The sequence below is a fragment of the Emydura macquarii genome, unplaced genomic scaffold (genome assembly GCF_026122565.2).
Source record: "Emydura macquarii macquarii isolate MOO-44397 ecotype Brisbane River unplaced genomic scaffold, CSIRO-AGI_Emac_v2 contig_2531, whole genome shotgun sequence".
Taxonomy (NCBI): domain Eukaryota; kingdom Metazoa; phylum Chordata; order Testudines; family Chelidae; genus Emydura; species Emydura macquarii.
This window is the reverse complement of record NW_027132668.1, coordinates 7,703,845-7,720,917: the sequence shown is the minus strand read 5'-3', so window position 1 is coordinate 7,720,917 and position 17,073 is coordinate 7,703,845. Positions and strand designations below refer to the sequence as shown.

Genomic DNA, 17,073 nt, shown 5'->3' with positions numbered 1-17,073 from the left:
ATGTGTTCATGGTGCCTGCTCCAAGCGTGCCTTTTCTCAGCTCCCCACCCAGAGGGACAGGGCTTCCCCAGATGCCAACTCACGAGGGTGGGACAGGAAGAGGGGCTCAGACTGACCCAGAAGAGTAGGCCCTCCCAGATCCTGGCTCAAGTGAGGGGAGATAGAGAAGGGGGCTCCGATGTCCTCCAAAGGGGCTAGGGCCCCTAGATCCTGGCTCACATGGGAGGGGACAGGGAGAAAGGTAGGTCCTTCCCTAAACACCAGCTCCTAGATGGGAGGGGAGATGACATGCCCCCTGCCCGTAATCCCTGTGACTCTCCCTGCCAACCACCACCATGTTCCTCCTCCCAGTGTCCCATCCTCTTCTCTCCCCATCCCCCTGGCCTGAACCCTCCCAGCCCCTCTCCCCTATTCTAGTCCCCATTTATCCCCCTCTCCTTCCCATAATTCCTCCTTCGTCTCAGTCCCAAACCTCCTCTCCCTCTGTTGCTTTTCATTCCTCTGTCCCCTGCTCTCTCTCCCCTCCCTGCGTTCTTCCAATTCTCCCAAATAAACCCGCCTTCCTCCTCACTGCCCTGCCTGCCATCCCTATTCCTTTGGCTCTAAATATATTCACACTTTATGGGCATGTCATGTTAATGGGCTGCTTACGATGGACCCCTGGACCGTAAGCACACTAAGGTCTGTTATTGAGGAAACATGATTACATTAGCCAAACTGCCTTTCATCTTCCCTTTAGTTCATCAGTGCTGGCGCTCTTCTATAATAATCCCCCAGGTGGAAAAGTAGCATCATGCCCAGCAATAATTCTCACATATCTGTATAAAATATGTGTCATATCTTATCATTCAGAAAACAGTTAGTGCTCCTTCTAAATTAGCTGTGCAAATAAGCAAGGCACGTTTCCATAAAGGAAACAAAAACCCTTAATAGAGACAGATGGCAGCAACACGCCTACAGGTCATTTCTGCCAACGGTAGGGTTTGAATTTACAGTGCATGGGTATAGATCAAGTTCAATGACCACAGCATGTCCCCTGGAGCCATCCAGCTACTGTAATAATGGATTGTGCGCAAACTCGCTGGCTTAGGCTTCCTGCACATTCACATTTCAATTACTTTGATTTGTGAATGTTTGGCACACACCATGCTAGAGAGCCAACTCTGGCTTTAATAACTTCTCAGTATTGCTTCCCAAGGGACAGTGGGTGCCATGCACTAGCTGAGCTAAATGTCAAGTGAATAAGCTCAGTTGGGAGACAATCAGAGCCATAGTCTGAGCCCTGGTGTGTGCAAAAAAATTGTTATAAGAACCTGTTGATTTTTATAAAATGCAGGGCATGGGAGGGGTAGCGTTTGTTTGGTTGTTTGTTTGTTTCTGAGAAGGGTGTGTGTGTGTGTGTGTGTGTGTGTGTGTGTGTGTGTGTGTGTGTGTGTGTGTGTGTGTGTGTGTGTGTGTGTGTGTGTGTGTGTGTGTGGGTGTGTGTGTGTGTGTGTGTGTGTGTGTGTGTAAAGGGGAGGTTGTATCCTGTGATATGCCTTGCTCAAATGACCCCACTTTGGACCACTTCAGATTTCAAGATGATCTGAGAAAGCCTGTGGATTTTAGAGTACACAGAAGAGTCCTTCTAAAGAAAAAGCACTTCTCAAACTTAACTACAGCAGAGCAGGTGCCCTGCTATGATGAAAGAGGTAAGTAGGTACCCTTTGGAAGGTGGGTTATAGATAATGGGGTGTCTAGGTCCACATTAATATGCCATGTAGCTGAGTGCTCACAATGTTATTTAGGAAAAAAGAAATCAAAGTGAATATGCACAAAATGTCATATGGGGGGAGCCTAGAAGAGTGACTTTTTTAAAAGCTTTGTTTGTTGAATTTTCTATAATAATATGAAAACACAGTATGGAGTTGTGCCTTTTGTAGATGGCTATTACTGCAAAGGCAGTGCTATATGTGAGTGGACCCATTTTGATTTATGTTCACGGATATAAAGGCAGAGGCCAACTGCTCAGTAGGTGGAGCTTTCTTAAAAACAAAACCAAAAATACAAGGAAAGCCTAACATATAACCTAAACTGCAACTAACGTCGCTTCTGACTCTGTTTGGTTAGTAACTTATTTTGAATCACTATCTTTGTATCCAGAGTGCATTCTTCATTGACCTTAATGTGCAAAAATAAACAGCTTGTGAAAAACATGTTTACAATTTCCCTTTAGTTTCACAGGCGAGTCCTGTGAATATGGTGACATCAAGTGGTGACATGTTTTTAAGCAAACCCCATTTAAGCAAGCCAAACTTGCTGTATTGTATTACTAATTAGACACACAATACCCAGAATTGCGAGAGGCTGAAGAGGAACAAACCAAATCCTGACGCCTCTTAACATTTTTATTGAAATAAAGTCAAATATTGTGTAGGTTTTTAACCAGGAAAATTTAGATCAGTTCAGCTCAATTTAGATCAATGAGCAAAAGTCTGTCAAACTATAGTAATTGGGAAGGAAATACACCAAAGAACTATGAAATAGTGTAGGATTCTAGTATTGTAGTGTAACCAGACAAAAGCCTGATGTTTTACCTTACTTTTTAAAATGCTACTATTCACATACTCCTTTTCATTTGACTGTTAAGGTGTCTGTCTAGTCAGGGAACCAACATTGCTCAGACTATCAGCCAATCCTCAAATGAACTGAGCTCAGTGGACACAGCTGTGTGGGGGCCAAAGTCCCTAAAGCACCTTTATGCTTTTCTTGATCCTGGACCAGGCAGGGGCCAATCTGGATCCTGGTACATGTAAGAGTAGCCACCGGGATGCTCTAACTCGTGCCAGCTAAAAGTGTTTGTACAGATATATGTTTGTGTATGTCTGAGAGCAACTGCAGACGCTACTATAGATTATACAAAATATCCCATAGCACAGTTCCCACTCTGCATGAAACGGAAAGTGAAGAGCTGCTAAAATGGGTTCTTGCTCCATCTCTTCTGAGAGTGCAGTACCACCACTGACAGCAGAAAGTAAGAAAGAAGCTGTCATGAAAATACAGCCCTATGAAACAAATTCCACCTTTGGTTATTCAGTGCAACCTCAATAGTCAATGGAGTTTTACTGGTGCAACTTACTTGGGAACATTTTCAGAGCTTCTGAAATGCAATGTAAGGAATTTCCTTAACCTTTTATTGCCCTGGTAAACAGTTTATGGGAGCAGCCATTTTACTAAATCCTAAAACAGTCTTACTGTGTACTCTTCTCCCACAAGTTATCTTCCAACTTGTATCCGTAGTTCACTTACGTATGGTATTAGCTTTCAGCTTTTTAGCAGCTCTCCCTTTTTGTGTTATGCAAAGTGGGTACTGGGAAGCGGGATGGATGTTCAAAATTTGGAGCTGCCCAGCAGTGTTCAGGATAGCTGGCAAACCTGCTCCTCTGCATCTGTCTAAAAGATAAGAGGTTGCCTCTTTGCTCCAATGGCAGCATTGTTGTACCACTAAACCACTCTTTTTTTGCGGTTGTCATTTGTTGACATTGAGCCTAGTCATTGCCCTTCGAGTTACTGAACTTTAAACTTTAACATTTCTCATTTAGTGACTTTCCTGAAAGCTCTGCAGGAATGCAGGTAAGCTACAATTAACTATCAAAGTGGATCAAAATGGCAACTCACTTTTGGACAGTGTGGTTTCTTATTTTTGTCTTCCTTTTCCTTCAGACAGAACAGACAGGTATGGCATTTTCTTTATTGTTATTTTAATGTGGCTTTGTACACAAGCAAACACAAGAATATTATTTGCCTTGAATTATTTTAACTGATATCATTGAATGTGGCAGTTTCTCATTTTCACCCACATTTCTCTGGTTTTTCTGATATACTTTAGCAAAAAGCTACACTTCAGTTACTGAGGCAAAAACTTTGTTTTATTTCACAGTGTGTCATTCTATTAACATCAGCACAATGCTTTCGCTCCACTCCTTACTTATCAGCTGTAAAGAGTGCTCATAGGTACAATAAAGTACCTTTTCACTTGGTATTTCTAGTCATCGTTCTGATGAAAATTGAGTTTATAGCAGGAGGCCAAAAGAGATGGCTTTTACATATTTTCACAGATGCACTTTTCTGCATTAATGCTGTAGTGTATCTCAGATGGATGGGAGAAGGAGAAAGAAGCTCTGAATTTATGCTTTAGGCTCACAGTGATAATAGTAATGATTCTCACTGACGTTCAATTATGTACCGCAACATGATTTTAAAAAGATATTTTAACTGCATCAGAAATCAAATTAGTGACAAAAATGCAATATCAATCATGCAAGAAAAATATGACACATACATTTAAAGAAACTGTATTGTGGTACGAGATAGATAGCTTTTTAAAAAAATAAGCCTGGAATTGATATTTTTAAATAGCATAAATGGTTCTAGAATTAGTCTGTTCCTTGGCACTTGTTTTTTTAAAGGCTTAACTAAGAAATTACATACAATTGCACAATATTTTTCTGTTACTAAGCATCAGAACCCCCATTTCCTTGATTCCTCATCAGATCTACATGGCTCTGGTCTCCTTCACCCAAGGAACTGATCTTTTTCTCTGGCCATTGTAACTTGTATTTGCTTTCCCTAAACACATAGATTAAAAACCAAATTTGGCCATCTTTATTCAGCCAGGACTCCTCGTGGAGTCAGTCTGAGTAAGGAGTGCAGGATCGGGCCCTTAACTAATAACTGAGTCACAGATTGCTCCCTCCACCTCTGCAGAAGGATTTAAAAACCCTATGGATCCTCTCTCAAGGGCTCTAAAGTGGGGAGGGTAGCCTTTATGCCAACGTTTCTCCTCCCCACCCCAGGCCTTGTAGAAGCCCCTTTCCAGAAAGAAGTGCTGGTACAGTATATGCACTTATACAACTTTGACATTGATGCAACCCTTAATATTGCTCTTCATGTTAAAAACTGCCTGCTTCCTGACCTATTTTAAGAAGAGACCGAAGTAGATAAGGAAAATCATCTGAATATTTACATCAGTGCCTCTTGTTATACAATTTTGCAGTCTTTCTATCGGCCAACAGTGCAAACAAAGTCATCTCAAGACATAAGCGTGGGGCTTTCCTATTTATTGAGGAGTTCTTCCAAGGCAACTTGGAAAGAGAGTGCCTAGAAGAAATATGCACATATGAGGAGGCAAGAGAAGTATTTGAAGACAGTGAAAAGACTGTAGGTATTTTTTGTTTGTTTTTCTAAGAATTGCAATACTTGCGGCTTCTTAGCTGATCAGAAACTGCCTACACTGCAGCAATGTTTGATGCTTTGCAACGTAGCCGTAGTGCCTAGATTTTTCTGCAATGTGAGAATGTCTTGCATGGCACTGAAATGCTTTTTTTGCGACAGTATTCCAATAAGGAACAGGAAAGGGATTGATGGCGGTAGAGGCTGGCAAGAAAGAGGAGGTGACTCCCTGGCAGGCACAATCAGCAGCTGCTGCAATGGAGAAGGGGAGCCCCCTCTCCTGACCAGCAGGCAGATGCCTCCAGGTACAGCTTCGTGTCAAGTGCTACCTCCCAGCAGTGCATGGTGTGCATTTTAGGGGAACTTTCCCAGGGGCCCTGTCTGCAGGGAGATTGAGGGGAAAGCATCAGGGGGAGGGATTGACAAGGTCAGCAATGTGGGTGGTAGGGCTTCAAGAGGAGTTTGAGGGGAGTGAGGGTTTGTGATGTTGGGAGGCTGGTGCAGCTGGGGTGTGTGTTGGGGGGTGAGTCCATGAGCAGTGTTATAAACACACACACACATATGGCCACCACCTCTGCTGCTCCCAGCTGTGTCTTTTCTGGCTGGGATCCAGCCAGGGAAACAGAAAGGCAGCTTGCTCAGCAGGCACCACATCACCCCCCGGTGGCCAGGAGAATCGACTGCATGGAGAAGCCTGCTGCCTGCCATGAGAATCCAGCAGGATTGAGTGACCAGATGCAGGCCTGGCTGCCATGTGAGAGGTGCGACACTTGGCAGCCTTGTCTTTTAATGCTTGCTCCAGGCCAGGAGCGTGGTGCGGAGCCTTGGAGCCTATTCGACTCTCCAGTTCGCTCGCACAATCAAAAGTCGCTATTGCCAACTCTGGGAGAGCAAACATCACGAGAAGCGCCAAATAAATAAACCATGAAATTGGCCTAACTTGCGTGAGATTTTTTTTAAAATCATATTTATTTTTCATGTTGTCTGATTTTTGAAATGTTAGGATGAATTGCTCCTTATTTTGTGCCTGCACTTCAGGAAACTCAGCCTGAAATGTACAAAAATATACACACAAACAGGGGAACTCCTCTCTTTCAAACATCCTTTAAAACAGATTTAATATTTTAAAAAATTAGCATCTGTCGCTTATGGCACAATATACAACAAAACACACACGTTCCAACTTTCTGCCATTTGGGGCCCGGGTAACATGGGGTTCCCGTCCCAGGCTGATGGTGGTAGTGATGATGGGAAGCTGGAGAGGTGCTCACTGTCCAGATTTTTCATGAGACCTTAGGGAAAAGTGGGGTTAGATATTGTAATTGATACATTGTCACATCATTGTCCCCAGATGTTTCTTACATACAAGACATATTTCTTCTTCCCTATATTTTTTCATAAGAAATATTTATTTGAGAGTAAAGCAATAGGTTCTGATTCTGTACTCCTGACTCAGGGAGAATTCTCCTTGCATTTAGTGGGAGGTTTGCCTGAGTACAGAGTGCACTAAACCCAGAGTTGGTGTGACTGTTTAACTTTCAAGCATAGAATATAAGATTTGGTCTCTTGCATATTTTTGTTTGTGACAAATTGTTTGTGGGAAAAGTTATTGGCCAAGCATTGTAACAAGATTCCTTTTTAATTTTTTTCAGAACAAGTTTTGGAGTGGCTATTTCAGTAAGTTGACTTTCAATTTCTCTTTCTAGAATGATTTTATGAAGTGATTGTTGCAGTTAGGGATTATGGGATTTAAAAGATTTTCAAGTAATTTATTCTACTGGAACATTTTAAACATCCTACTATTGTTTATCAAGTGTCTGGTGAAGTGGGAGGAGAAAATATGCACAAAAAAAGAGCAGGAGTGGAGCCATTAAAAGCAAGCCATCTGAGAAATAATTAACAGTCAAGACTGTAAATAAATAAAGAAAGGATTAGAATACTTGGCTAGATGTGATGACGTTAAATAGGCTATTTCTGTTATTGTTTTCCCTATGCTAGGATGGGCTAAATTAATCTGGGGCTCTGAGCAATCCACAACATGGAGCCGTTCATGGGCTCCAGCCAGCCAGCACCATCCGACATCATCATCTTATTCCCTACTTGGAATAGCAGCGGCAAGGGGCCTCTTCTTTCCCTCAGGAGCAACAGCAAAAGCCCTTATTCTCTCAAGTGGAGCCCGGGGTGTAGTAGGGATGTCCCCCCCAAAGATGTAGGAGTGGCAGCAAGGGGTGAAGGCAGTACTTAGCACACCACCCAGGATGTATCTGCGTGGGGGTAGTTGGGCCAGACCTGCTTGCACCATCCCCACTTCAGACACACACGATCATAGGTCAGGCTGATGTTAGTAGGGCACTGCCAGAGCATGGGTCTTAGGCCAGATTTACACTACAAACCTTTGCGAGCAGATCTGTGTCTGTCAGTGTGATGAGGTGTGATTTGTGACCACCACCGCTGTGCTGATAAAAGTTTTCAGGGCGGGAAGAAAGCTGTATAATTAATAGGCATTTGTCCCTGTTGAAGACTCTTACTTATGTGACATTCTTTCAGGTGGCAGACAGTGCTCCTCAAACCCATGCCATCATGATGGTGTGTGCAAGGACAGCATTCGCAGTTACACATGCAGCTGCACTGATGGCTATGAAGGAGAGAACTGTAATCTCGGTAAGGCAACATTTCCTCTAGAGGCTAACATGGAAACTATACGTATCTCATGCAGACAGTCTATATTGTTTGTTTTATGTTAAAACATGATTCATAATGGAGGATGCATGAAAGTAATACATGGGAAGACGGGTCATGAATTATTCATCTCAACAACCTTGAGTAAATCCACTAAAATGTTAATGCATCATGAGGTCGCATTAACTTTTCTATGACCTGTCACCTTCCTTCTATCCTGGAGAGATTGCAGAGGCAACAAGGGCATGAGAAACCCTGGCAGCCTGGTACCAGTGAAGCCACATTGGAGGCAGGATTGAGAAGCTAGAGCCGGTGCAGAGGCACGGGGCCTCTGTGTGGATGGCCCTCTGCTCATCATCCAAAGGTTCTCGAAGTGTGGTCTGCAGATCACTTGTTAGATTGTCAAATGGTGCTGTCTCTACTCCTTGTTTCCAGATGCTAAATTGCATTAAAGAATCTAAAACTGCCTTAAATTAGTATGTTCCTAATATTACTTCTCCAGGTAAGCAATTGCTGTAGTTGCCAGAGGGAAACTGTATGATTGCAAATAGAAGAGAAGGTTGTTCCCACCATCATGAATGGGAGATCAGCAGGTGCCCCCACAGGAGAATCTATTAAGATATGGTCCAACTTCTGAAAATGTTTGGCAACCCCTGCTGCCTCTCAAGGGACCCATGGAATGAGTATGGGAGCTAAACCACTGCCCATCTGATCAAATGATCTGGGAAAACTCAATGGGGAAGCTTTGTGGATGTTTCCTCCATGGTTCCCAGGGTGCTTTTTTGTGGGATTTTCTGTTAGAGTGGGCAATACCACCTCAGTTTTACTCCGTCCTGACTCAGGCAAACATCCACTGGCTTCAGTGGGAGTTTTCCAGATTAAGAACTGAGTAAGGACCTCAGATACGGCCCCTAGGACCGAAGGAAGTCTATCATAAAAACTGAATTTCTCATATTGATGTTTTCTTTAAGAAAAGACTAAAAGATTTAAGTCAAAGTTTTCTGTATGCCAGAATTAGGAGCCACAGCAAAGTCTCATCCAGTATGAACAGGCTGATTAGTTACAAAGATCTGACTCTTTAGAAAGTATTTTGATGGGATTCAAACTCACAGACCCCCATTTTCCACATCAGATAAGCAGCTTTTTTATATATAAAGATAGCATAAATAGTACTTGTGCTCTTTTTAGGTCTATTCTGCATTTTACAAGCACTTTTGAGCAAATTGCTCAGAACTTGAACACATCCTTTATAATTAGTCAATTGTTACTATTTACTGTCTTATTTACATAACAAATTGGAGGACATAGGCAGTCTCATTTGCATTATAATTCCTTGCTGTAGAAAGTCCTTGACACCAACAAACTAAGGGATAACAAAGCTTAACTGTTTTTCTGGTCTACTTTAGAATGTGAATGGCTATAAATCTAGCTGGAAAAGGATAGAAACAATCATAGTACTTAAAAACACATTGGGCCAGGTCCTTGAATCTGCTGCTTAGTGCTATTTCACCAGCCTTAAAACCAGTGTCACTGGTTATTTGGGGATTTGCCCTAGTATGGAGGAATCCCTGAGTGCTATGGGCCAATATAGCTCCTCTAGTATAGGTGGTGTAACTGGGAAAAGGGGAAATGGCCATAATGATTTTTACCTCTGGCAGTTCTCGGTCATGGAAAGACTCCTGGGAGGCCATTGCTCCTAGCACAATGTAGCTCAGCCCTGGAAGCTGGACCTGCATAGCCCCAAGCCTCACAGAGCCACAAAAACAGCTTAAAGCCAGCTTTGATGACTCCTCATTCCTGAGCTGTGCTGGGTACCAAATGTTCAATCCTGGGGATCTGCCCGTTATTTTTAATATTGTTTAGTACCAGAGCAAATCTCAAGTGTTTGCCAAGCTATAGAAAACTGGAGAGACTGGCACTGTTTCAGAGGGAATAAGTGCTTTTATTTTCTGTTCTCTTCTACACTGGTTGCTATTAAGTTTAAATTTTCTTGGCATGAGCATAAAAAGAGACAAAAAAGTGTTTTTTTCCCCCTACAAACTGTACAGCTTTAGCATTTTATGCTTTAAGCAACTCCTGCCTCCATAAAAAATACAATCACTCTCTTCTTTCAAAGACACCTCGCACTTAATTCAAATATATGCAAATGTGTGTCATGGCATTTTCCATGAGGTGAGAAGGTAGTGTTACTTTGGGTAGTACGCTCTACAAATGCAATCCTGAAATACATCCAGCCTAATCCAGAGGTATATGGAGCAACTACACTTTGCAATGACTTCATGGGAGTTGCCGCGTTTCAGCATCTCTCATGATCAGGCCTACAAGTTAAAAAGAGGGAGTAGCAAGAATTGCTTAAATGATGAGCTCAGAAGAGCATGAAAAGTGAGCAAATGTCATTCCTTAGTAAAGCAGGGTCCATGATGTGTAAGAAAATTCCACAGTCTCTTGCTTGATTATTGTTTCTTAGTGCTTTTGCTTTTGTTATTCTTTTCAGCTAAAAATGAATGTCATCACAAAACTAGAGAGGGATGTCAACACTTCTGCTATCCAGGATCTAAGTCCTACCACTGCTCTTGTGCAAAAGGCTATGAACTTGGGGAAGATAAAAAATCATGCATTCCAAGTGGTAAGTATAAAAAGAAGTCAGAAGAGGGCATACTTAGTCACAGGGTAGGCAGGTTGGCAGAATGGCATCAATAGGAGATGATATGACTGCACTGAGACCATTAGAACGAGTCCTAAGGGCTCCAGTAATGATGACCTTCCAGAGGAAAAATAAATAAAAGGTTGATCAAAATGCTAAGAGGAAAGCAATCATATCATCCTACAATTCATTCACTGGCCCAGATTTGCCAAACACTTCCACTGTATCTCCACTGAAATCAACTGAGTTACATCTTTAAAACAGATGTGAGAGGAGAATCAGGCCCATTGTTTTTATTTTGCCTGCATCTTTTTTTGCGGTTGCTGCAATGAGATCAACTCTCCCTGCTACAATCAGGGTAGCACATGCCTATGCAGTGAATAGCACTGAGAGCATCACTGAGCCTCCTACATTGGTGTGCCAGCGCTCTCACCTCTGACCTCTGTGCACAGGCTTGTGTGAGACTGACTGTCTCCATTTTCAGGGTGGGAAGCCCCAAGTAACAAGGAAGAGAGTTGTACCACTCTGTTCCCAATGACCATGAGAAAACGCTAGCCTATGCTAAGAGGGCTTCACTGATGGGGAAAGGGACCATGCCACAAAGGCAGGTGAGCTCCTTTCCATGTGTGAAGGCCCCTCTACAAATGCATCAATGGGGTTACGGTCTGGAGCCAAAGTTTTAGGAGCTCCTTCCCAGCTTCCTGGCAGCTAAGCCACTTTTTTTCCCTTCCCCCACCTGGCACACCCACGCTGCTCAGTATCAAATAACCTCCTGATCCCTCCTACTTCCATTCCTCTCCTCTCCGCAATGGTAACTTTTCAAGGACTGTAGCTCCCTCTATGCACATCTGTCTGAGGGCTGTTTAATCACAGATTTGATGTTGCCGTCAGGGTAGCTCTTAATTAACATTGATAGATATACCACAGAAATAACACACTTTGGCACAACTGGCAAATTATCTCATAGATAAGGCCCTGCTTCATTCGTGATATTGCAGATCCCACAATGTTAGGCCTCAATTTTGATTTGAAATAGCTTACTTTGCACAGTCCACAATTTTGCATTCATTTTGAGAAGGCAATTAGTTACTGCTCTAACATTCAATGCCTGTGAAGTGTAAAAGGCTAAAGTGACTGGACTCGATTTTTACAGCAGTTGTGTTAAGACGTTTAGTCTTCTGAACTTAATGTTGTACCGATTCCTTTTTTAAAAAGGAACGTAATATAGTTGCAGCAAAATGTCTGCAAAAAGTTAGTGGACATAACATAATACTTGAGAGTTTATACCATTCCAGCAAATTTTTCTTAAACAAATAGCTTTTCCAAATTACCACTATTAATAAAGGTCCATTATTACTTTTCTACGTCTTGTCCTCAACTCAGTCGCAATTATTTAAAGATCATCCTGTGATTCAAGGAGGGCCTTACTGATAGGTAGACAAGCACTAGAAAAGTATGAGCAGACAGTTCTGTGGTGACCTGGCAGTGCTGCTTTGTGAAGGGACAAGGGGATGGGACCTGCTTCCTCTTTGGAAGCCATGAATAATTTGACTCCGTGGTTGGAAAGGGTGGGGTCTTTTAGGGGGCATGCAATCATTTTTCTGCCTGGAGAAGGTTTCATGTTAGTCCTCCCTCTATAGGCTAGAAGATCAGGGCTGCATTGCTTATGAAAGAGACTTGTGCTCCCCTGATCCACAAGGTGGCTGGAGTCCTTTTGGGAGCAAGGTTGATGGTGTTCCACTGGTTCCCCAATTCAGTGTATATAAGTCCAATCTCTGCCTCCTATTAGGCAGTTAAAGATTTGACAGGGCAGGGGGAGTGCCTGGTGCAATGTATTGCAAGTGTTCACTAGTTTAAAGTGGTAAGAGTGCTAGTGGTTTAAATCTTGTAGTAAAGCAGCAACCTTTTCTCCAAAACAGATCCTGCCGGCCGTAGATGGCAGTATATTCCCGATTACTGTTTTGAATTACTTTGACTATAGAAACAAGAGAGTATTATTTTGTCTAGCCAAATAGTAAAACATGGGTCCTATCCCAAAGAGCTCACAGAACTGAAAAGATAAGTTTCAGACAAAGGATTGGGTTTGTTTAATATAAATATCAAGCACTTGTTGCAATGGGAAATTATGAAAGAAACAAACAATAAATAAACCATTGATCTTCCAAGGCCTTTAGCAAGCCCCTAGGGACACCAAGTCAGATCCACCAGCTGAGAATCTGGCCCTCCATTTTGGGGGGGCAGGGGAAGAACCAGTGATCTTAAGGCATTAATGTGGGAACACCAAAATATTTGCAGGGTAGTGGTTATCTTCAAACATCACCACAAAAATCTTGTGTATAACATAAATGTCTTTTTCTTTTAACCATTCTTAGAGCGGTGTGCATGTGGCAGATTTGATGACGTTAAAATAATGAAGATGAAGGAAAATAAGACAGCTTTCCACAGAGGATTCCCTTGGCAGGTATTTATAGAGATCTTTGGAAATATTGTTATTGTAGAAAAGTCTGTAGTAAAGCTGTGTTCTCAGATGCAACACACTTCTTATCTTTGAGCACTTAAAATGTTCACCTTTTTTTTTTATGAAGGTTTAATTAAACAAGAGGTCGGATAAGTAGAAGCAAAGAAAGAGGTGATAAACAGTAGAAGATAGCAACATCCTTTATTACAAACTTTTGTAGTCAACCTCCTTGAAAAATAAAAAAGTAACTTATTTAAATGTTACAATTTATAAATTACCCTTGGCAGGATCTCAATCCTTGTGGTGGCCCTATTGCTTGAACAGCCCCACTTTGGTAAAGTTTATTGTATGTGCAAATTGTTTTCACTATCGAAAACTTACTACTGCATCAAGTACCAATATAACAGGATTCTACCATTTTTTCAATATAATTTGAAGTCCTATGACTTAGTGCTTATGTAAGAAGAATCCCTTCTGAATTGTCAGTTTCACAAGACATGGTATGTTAGATATTTATCATTAAGCTCTTCTCTCTTCACCACTACAACCCTACTGATATTTTTTGCAAATGCAGCTGTTAATAGGACCTGTCCATCTCCCATTCAAGTCAGTGGGAGATTTTCTGCAGGCTTGAATAGGAATAAGATCAGGCCTAACAGGGCAGAATGTGGACAGTTCATTTTAAAAATAAAATTTTAAAAATTACAAATCTTAGCTGCTTGCAACAATTCAATATTTTGCACTTATCCCATCATATTGCAAAGTTATAAGACAAGAGCAGAATTTACTCTTTTTGTTTGTTTTAAAGGTCCTGTTGCTAAATTCGGAAGGAAAGGGAGTCTGTGGAGGTGTTCTATTGAAGAGCAACTTTGTGTTGACTACAGCTGAGTGCGCCCTTCTGCACAATCATTCTGATATAAGGGTTAGGACTGGTAGGTGATCAAGCCTTTTTTTCCGATTGTCAATCTTCATTTTTGGGTTGTCAAAATATACTTACAAAGAGTTTACGTCAAAAATTGCCATTTCAGAACATTCGTCTAGCCTAGGCAACAGAATTTGCATTTAAAATATTTTATTTATAGTGAACAATTAGCAATGTTAGTCACCACCATGCACCCCCATTTTTGTTGTATATTTTATTTTGTCATCCTGAAACTATATTTTCTTCCTAGTCAATCACGCCTGGAGCTAAAAAGCACCTTCAAAATATTATTCTTAATTTGTATAACCATGATCTGATATGTTTAATTGCTGTAAAATCAATACCTACTATTAACTTCTCTGTCTTTATCATACCCTTATTTCACAGTAATGGTAGTAGATCTATGTTGGCAGAATAGCACCCATAACTATTAGCAATTAATGTATTCAAATTTGGTGACAAATGGTAAAACTGTTTCCAAGAGCAGTGAACATTTTATAACTTCACAGGGAATAACAGGATGCATAGAGTTGGACAGGTAATAGATGTGAATGAGAAACACATACATGTGCGGTATGATGAAGCTACTGGTGAGAATAACATTGCATTGCTACAACTCCGAGAGCACATTGAGTGCAACAAGTACCAGCATCCTATATGTCTTCCTGACAAAGACTTTGCAGAACATGTTTTGATTCCACAACTGGCAGGCACTGTCTGTGGCTGGAAACTGGAAGGAGGTGAGGTGAAAGGTTCACTAGTTGAGTTGCAGATCTCCTATCTTCCTGAAAAGGAATGTGAACAAATACTCAATACAAGTCTGACGAACAGAGAGTATTGTGGCCGTCACCCAGAGCCTGTGGATGGGCAGCTGGCTGGAGGAAACTTTATTGCCAATGACTATAAAGGCACTTGGTTTCTGACAGGTATTTTTGGAACTTGGCCGACTGATGTAACTAACTGGGAAACATTTATTTTCACAAAGATTTCAAGATATATAATGTGGTTCAAACAAACAACTGAATAAAAGTCCTTCCACCACCAAATCTCTAACTGCAATTAGAAAGACCATTTGTATGCAGCACTTGGACTGGTTTTAGCAAGGTCGGCACGTGTAGTTATTAAATACTGTAAATATTTACCTGTAATTCATCTCTCAAAAACAAAGCCCAATATTTTCCACTCGTTTCTCTCCCTCTTCAAAGACAGTATTGATGACTGTTGTAATGTAGTAGATATGTGGCTACTTCACTTTGAAATTAATTGAGCTTGTATTTGTACACCACTGTTCATCTAAGTTGAACGCAAGAGAACTTAAAATTTTTACTCATTTTTTTTATGTATTAAAAATGAATCACTTTCCCCATGCACTGAAATGCCCCCATTGCTAGAGGGAAATGCAGCTATTGTTTATCAGGGAACAGTAACATTCACTGTGCTATAAAGGCCAAATCCTAGACAATTTTATTCATGTAATTGTAAAGCATTACCCCCTGCTGCCCTTGACTTTGCTAGGATTACTTGAGTAAGGATTTGCTGAATCAGATCCTAGAACGAGAATAGTCTAAATCAGACATGTGACTCCTCACGTCACAATCTCCCACGGGTGCTGCCCTTGACCCTACGTGAGCAAAAGCCAAACAAAAACCAGTTAATGCATCACTGCCATGTACTTTGTTCATTTGACAAGTGTAATCTGGTTTTAATTATTGCTGATGCTTCTTTTGTATGTCTTGTAAAAGTAATGAAATATTTGTAATAGAGGAGCTCACTGCAGTGCTCTGTTTCTACATTCTTACTGTTGAGTAGAGAAGGTCAAGTTGGAAAACCCAGAACAAGACCGTTGAAACGAATTCTCCATTTTGATTCAAATCCTTCTGAAACTTTGATGTCAAGTGTCATTGAAATGGAAGTACCCTTGAACTATGTTGTTGATGAAAGAGCATTTTCTGATGGAAAAAACTATCCTGCCTAAGCTTTTTGACCAGTTCTATTTACAGTGTGGTAGGGCCTAGAGCTGCCCCATGAGGTTGAAGCCCTACTGTGCTAGGCACTGTACAAACAGCTAGATCTGCCTCAGAGAACATACAAGCTAAAGCCAAGACAAACAGGTGGATGAGACAAGTGGGCTGAGGTGGAGGCTAAGGGAGATGGGGTTACAGAAGGAATAAGCTGTGCCCTATTCTTAGCCAAACAGGAGCAGTGATCCCAATCCCTGTCTCAGTGTTCTGTCTGCACTACATCAGAGGAGCATTTTGAACAAAGCACATATATTTTCCTCACAGCTCCTACACCACTGAAGTCAATAGGAGAGGGCTTCAAAAATAAAGAGGGTTGGCTCCTTTTCCCAGTACTGCATGTTTTAATTATCCACTCTCAAACATACATTCTTCATAGTGGTACAACTTGCACATGACACTTTCAGAAAGGTGGATCTATGAACCCACACTACTACAGAAATTACTTACGTAGGTCTACACTTACAGTGGGGCACGTAGAGTACAGACACTCCACACCCTGCTAGCAGGGCAGATGGTGAGGCATGGCTTATACTCTAGGGTTCTGGCTTGCCTCTTCTCTGTTTGTCTATCTCCTACACACCCAAGCAGTGTCTCAGTCTCCACTACTACTTTGAGCAGTGTAGGATCCCCATTTCTAACTCTTTCCCTGCCACTGTGAAAGACTTGAGCAGCAGGGAAAGGCTGTGGCAGTGGGAAGGCAGTGGAGAAAGTGACTTTGTATGTGAACTGATGATGAAATATAACTTCTTAGGGGGACAGTCAATTTATTTTTGAACTATGCAAAAATCATTTTCAACAGAAACAAAATGAAGATGAATGTCCTCATGTGTCAAAACTAAATCACTTGAACACCATTAGAAGCAAATTGCACAGAAATCAGAAGTACTGTTTTCAAACGCTACTGAAGTAAGTTTTGTGCAGGGTGCAAAGCAACAGGTTTGTAACTTAGGTCTCCTCTTGTACAGAATAAATGTCAGAATTTAATAGAATAATGAAAGCAGCCTCAATAGCTCATTTAAAATAATATGAACCTAGGGACCGACTTACCTCGCAGCAATGTTAGTATATATTTTACTGAAACTTTAATTATAAAAACTGTCAAATGTCTTTACAAAGTGTGTGCTAGTGCTAAAACAGT

The 17,073-nt window shown here is 41.4% G+C and overlaps 1 protein-coding gene across 1 annotated transcript; it reads left to right on the top strand.

The window, feature by feature from the left end:
* Positions 1-1,250: 1,250 nt before the first annotated feature.
* Positions 1,251-16,980, top strand: PROZ (protein Z, vitamin K dependent plasma glycoprotein). The gene is made up of 10 exons (XM_067563661.1): positions 1,251-1,285; positions 1,573-1,691; positions 3,582-3,715; positions 5,036-5,199; positions 6,864-6,888; positions 7,759-7,872; positions 10,385-10,516; positions 12,907-12,995; positions 13,801-13,924; positions 14,424-16,980. Exons 3-10 carry the CDS (start codon positions 3,646-3,648, stop codon positions 14,939-14,941), a joined length of 1,236 nt encoding a protein of 411 aa, XP_067419762.1. The 5' UTR covers positions 1,251-1,285; positions 1,573-1,691; positions 3,582-3,645; the 3' UTR covers positions 14,942-16,980.
* Positions 16,981-17,073: the final 93 nt, after the last annotated feature.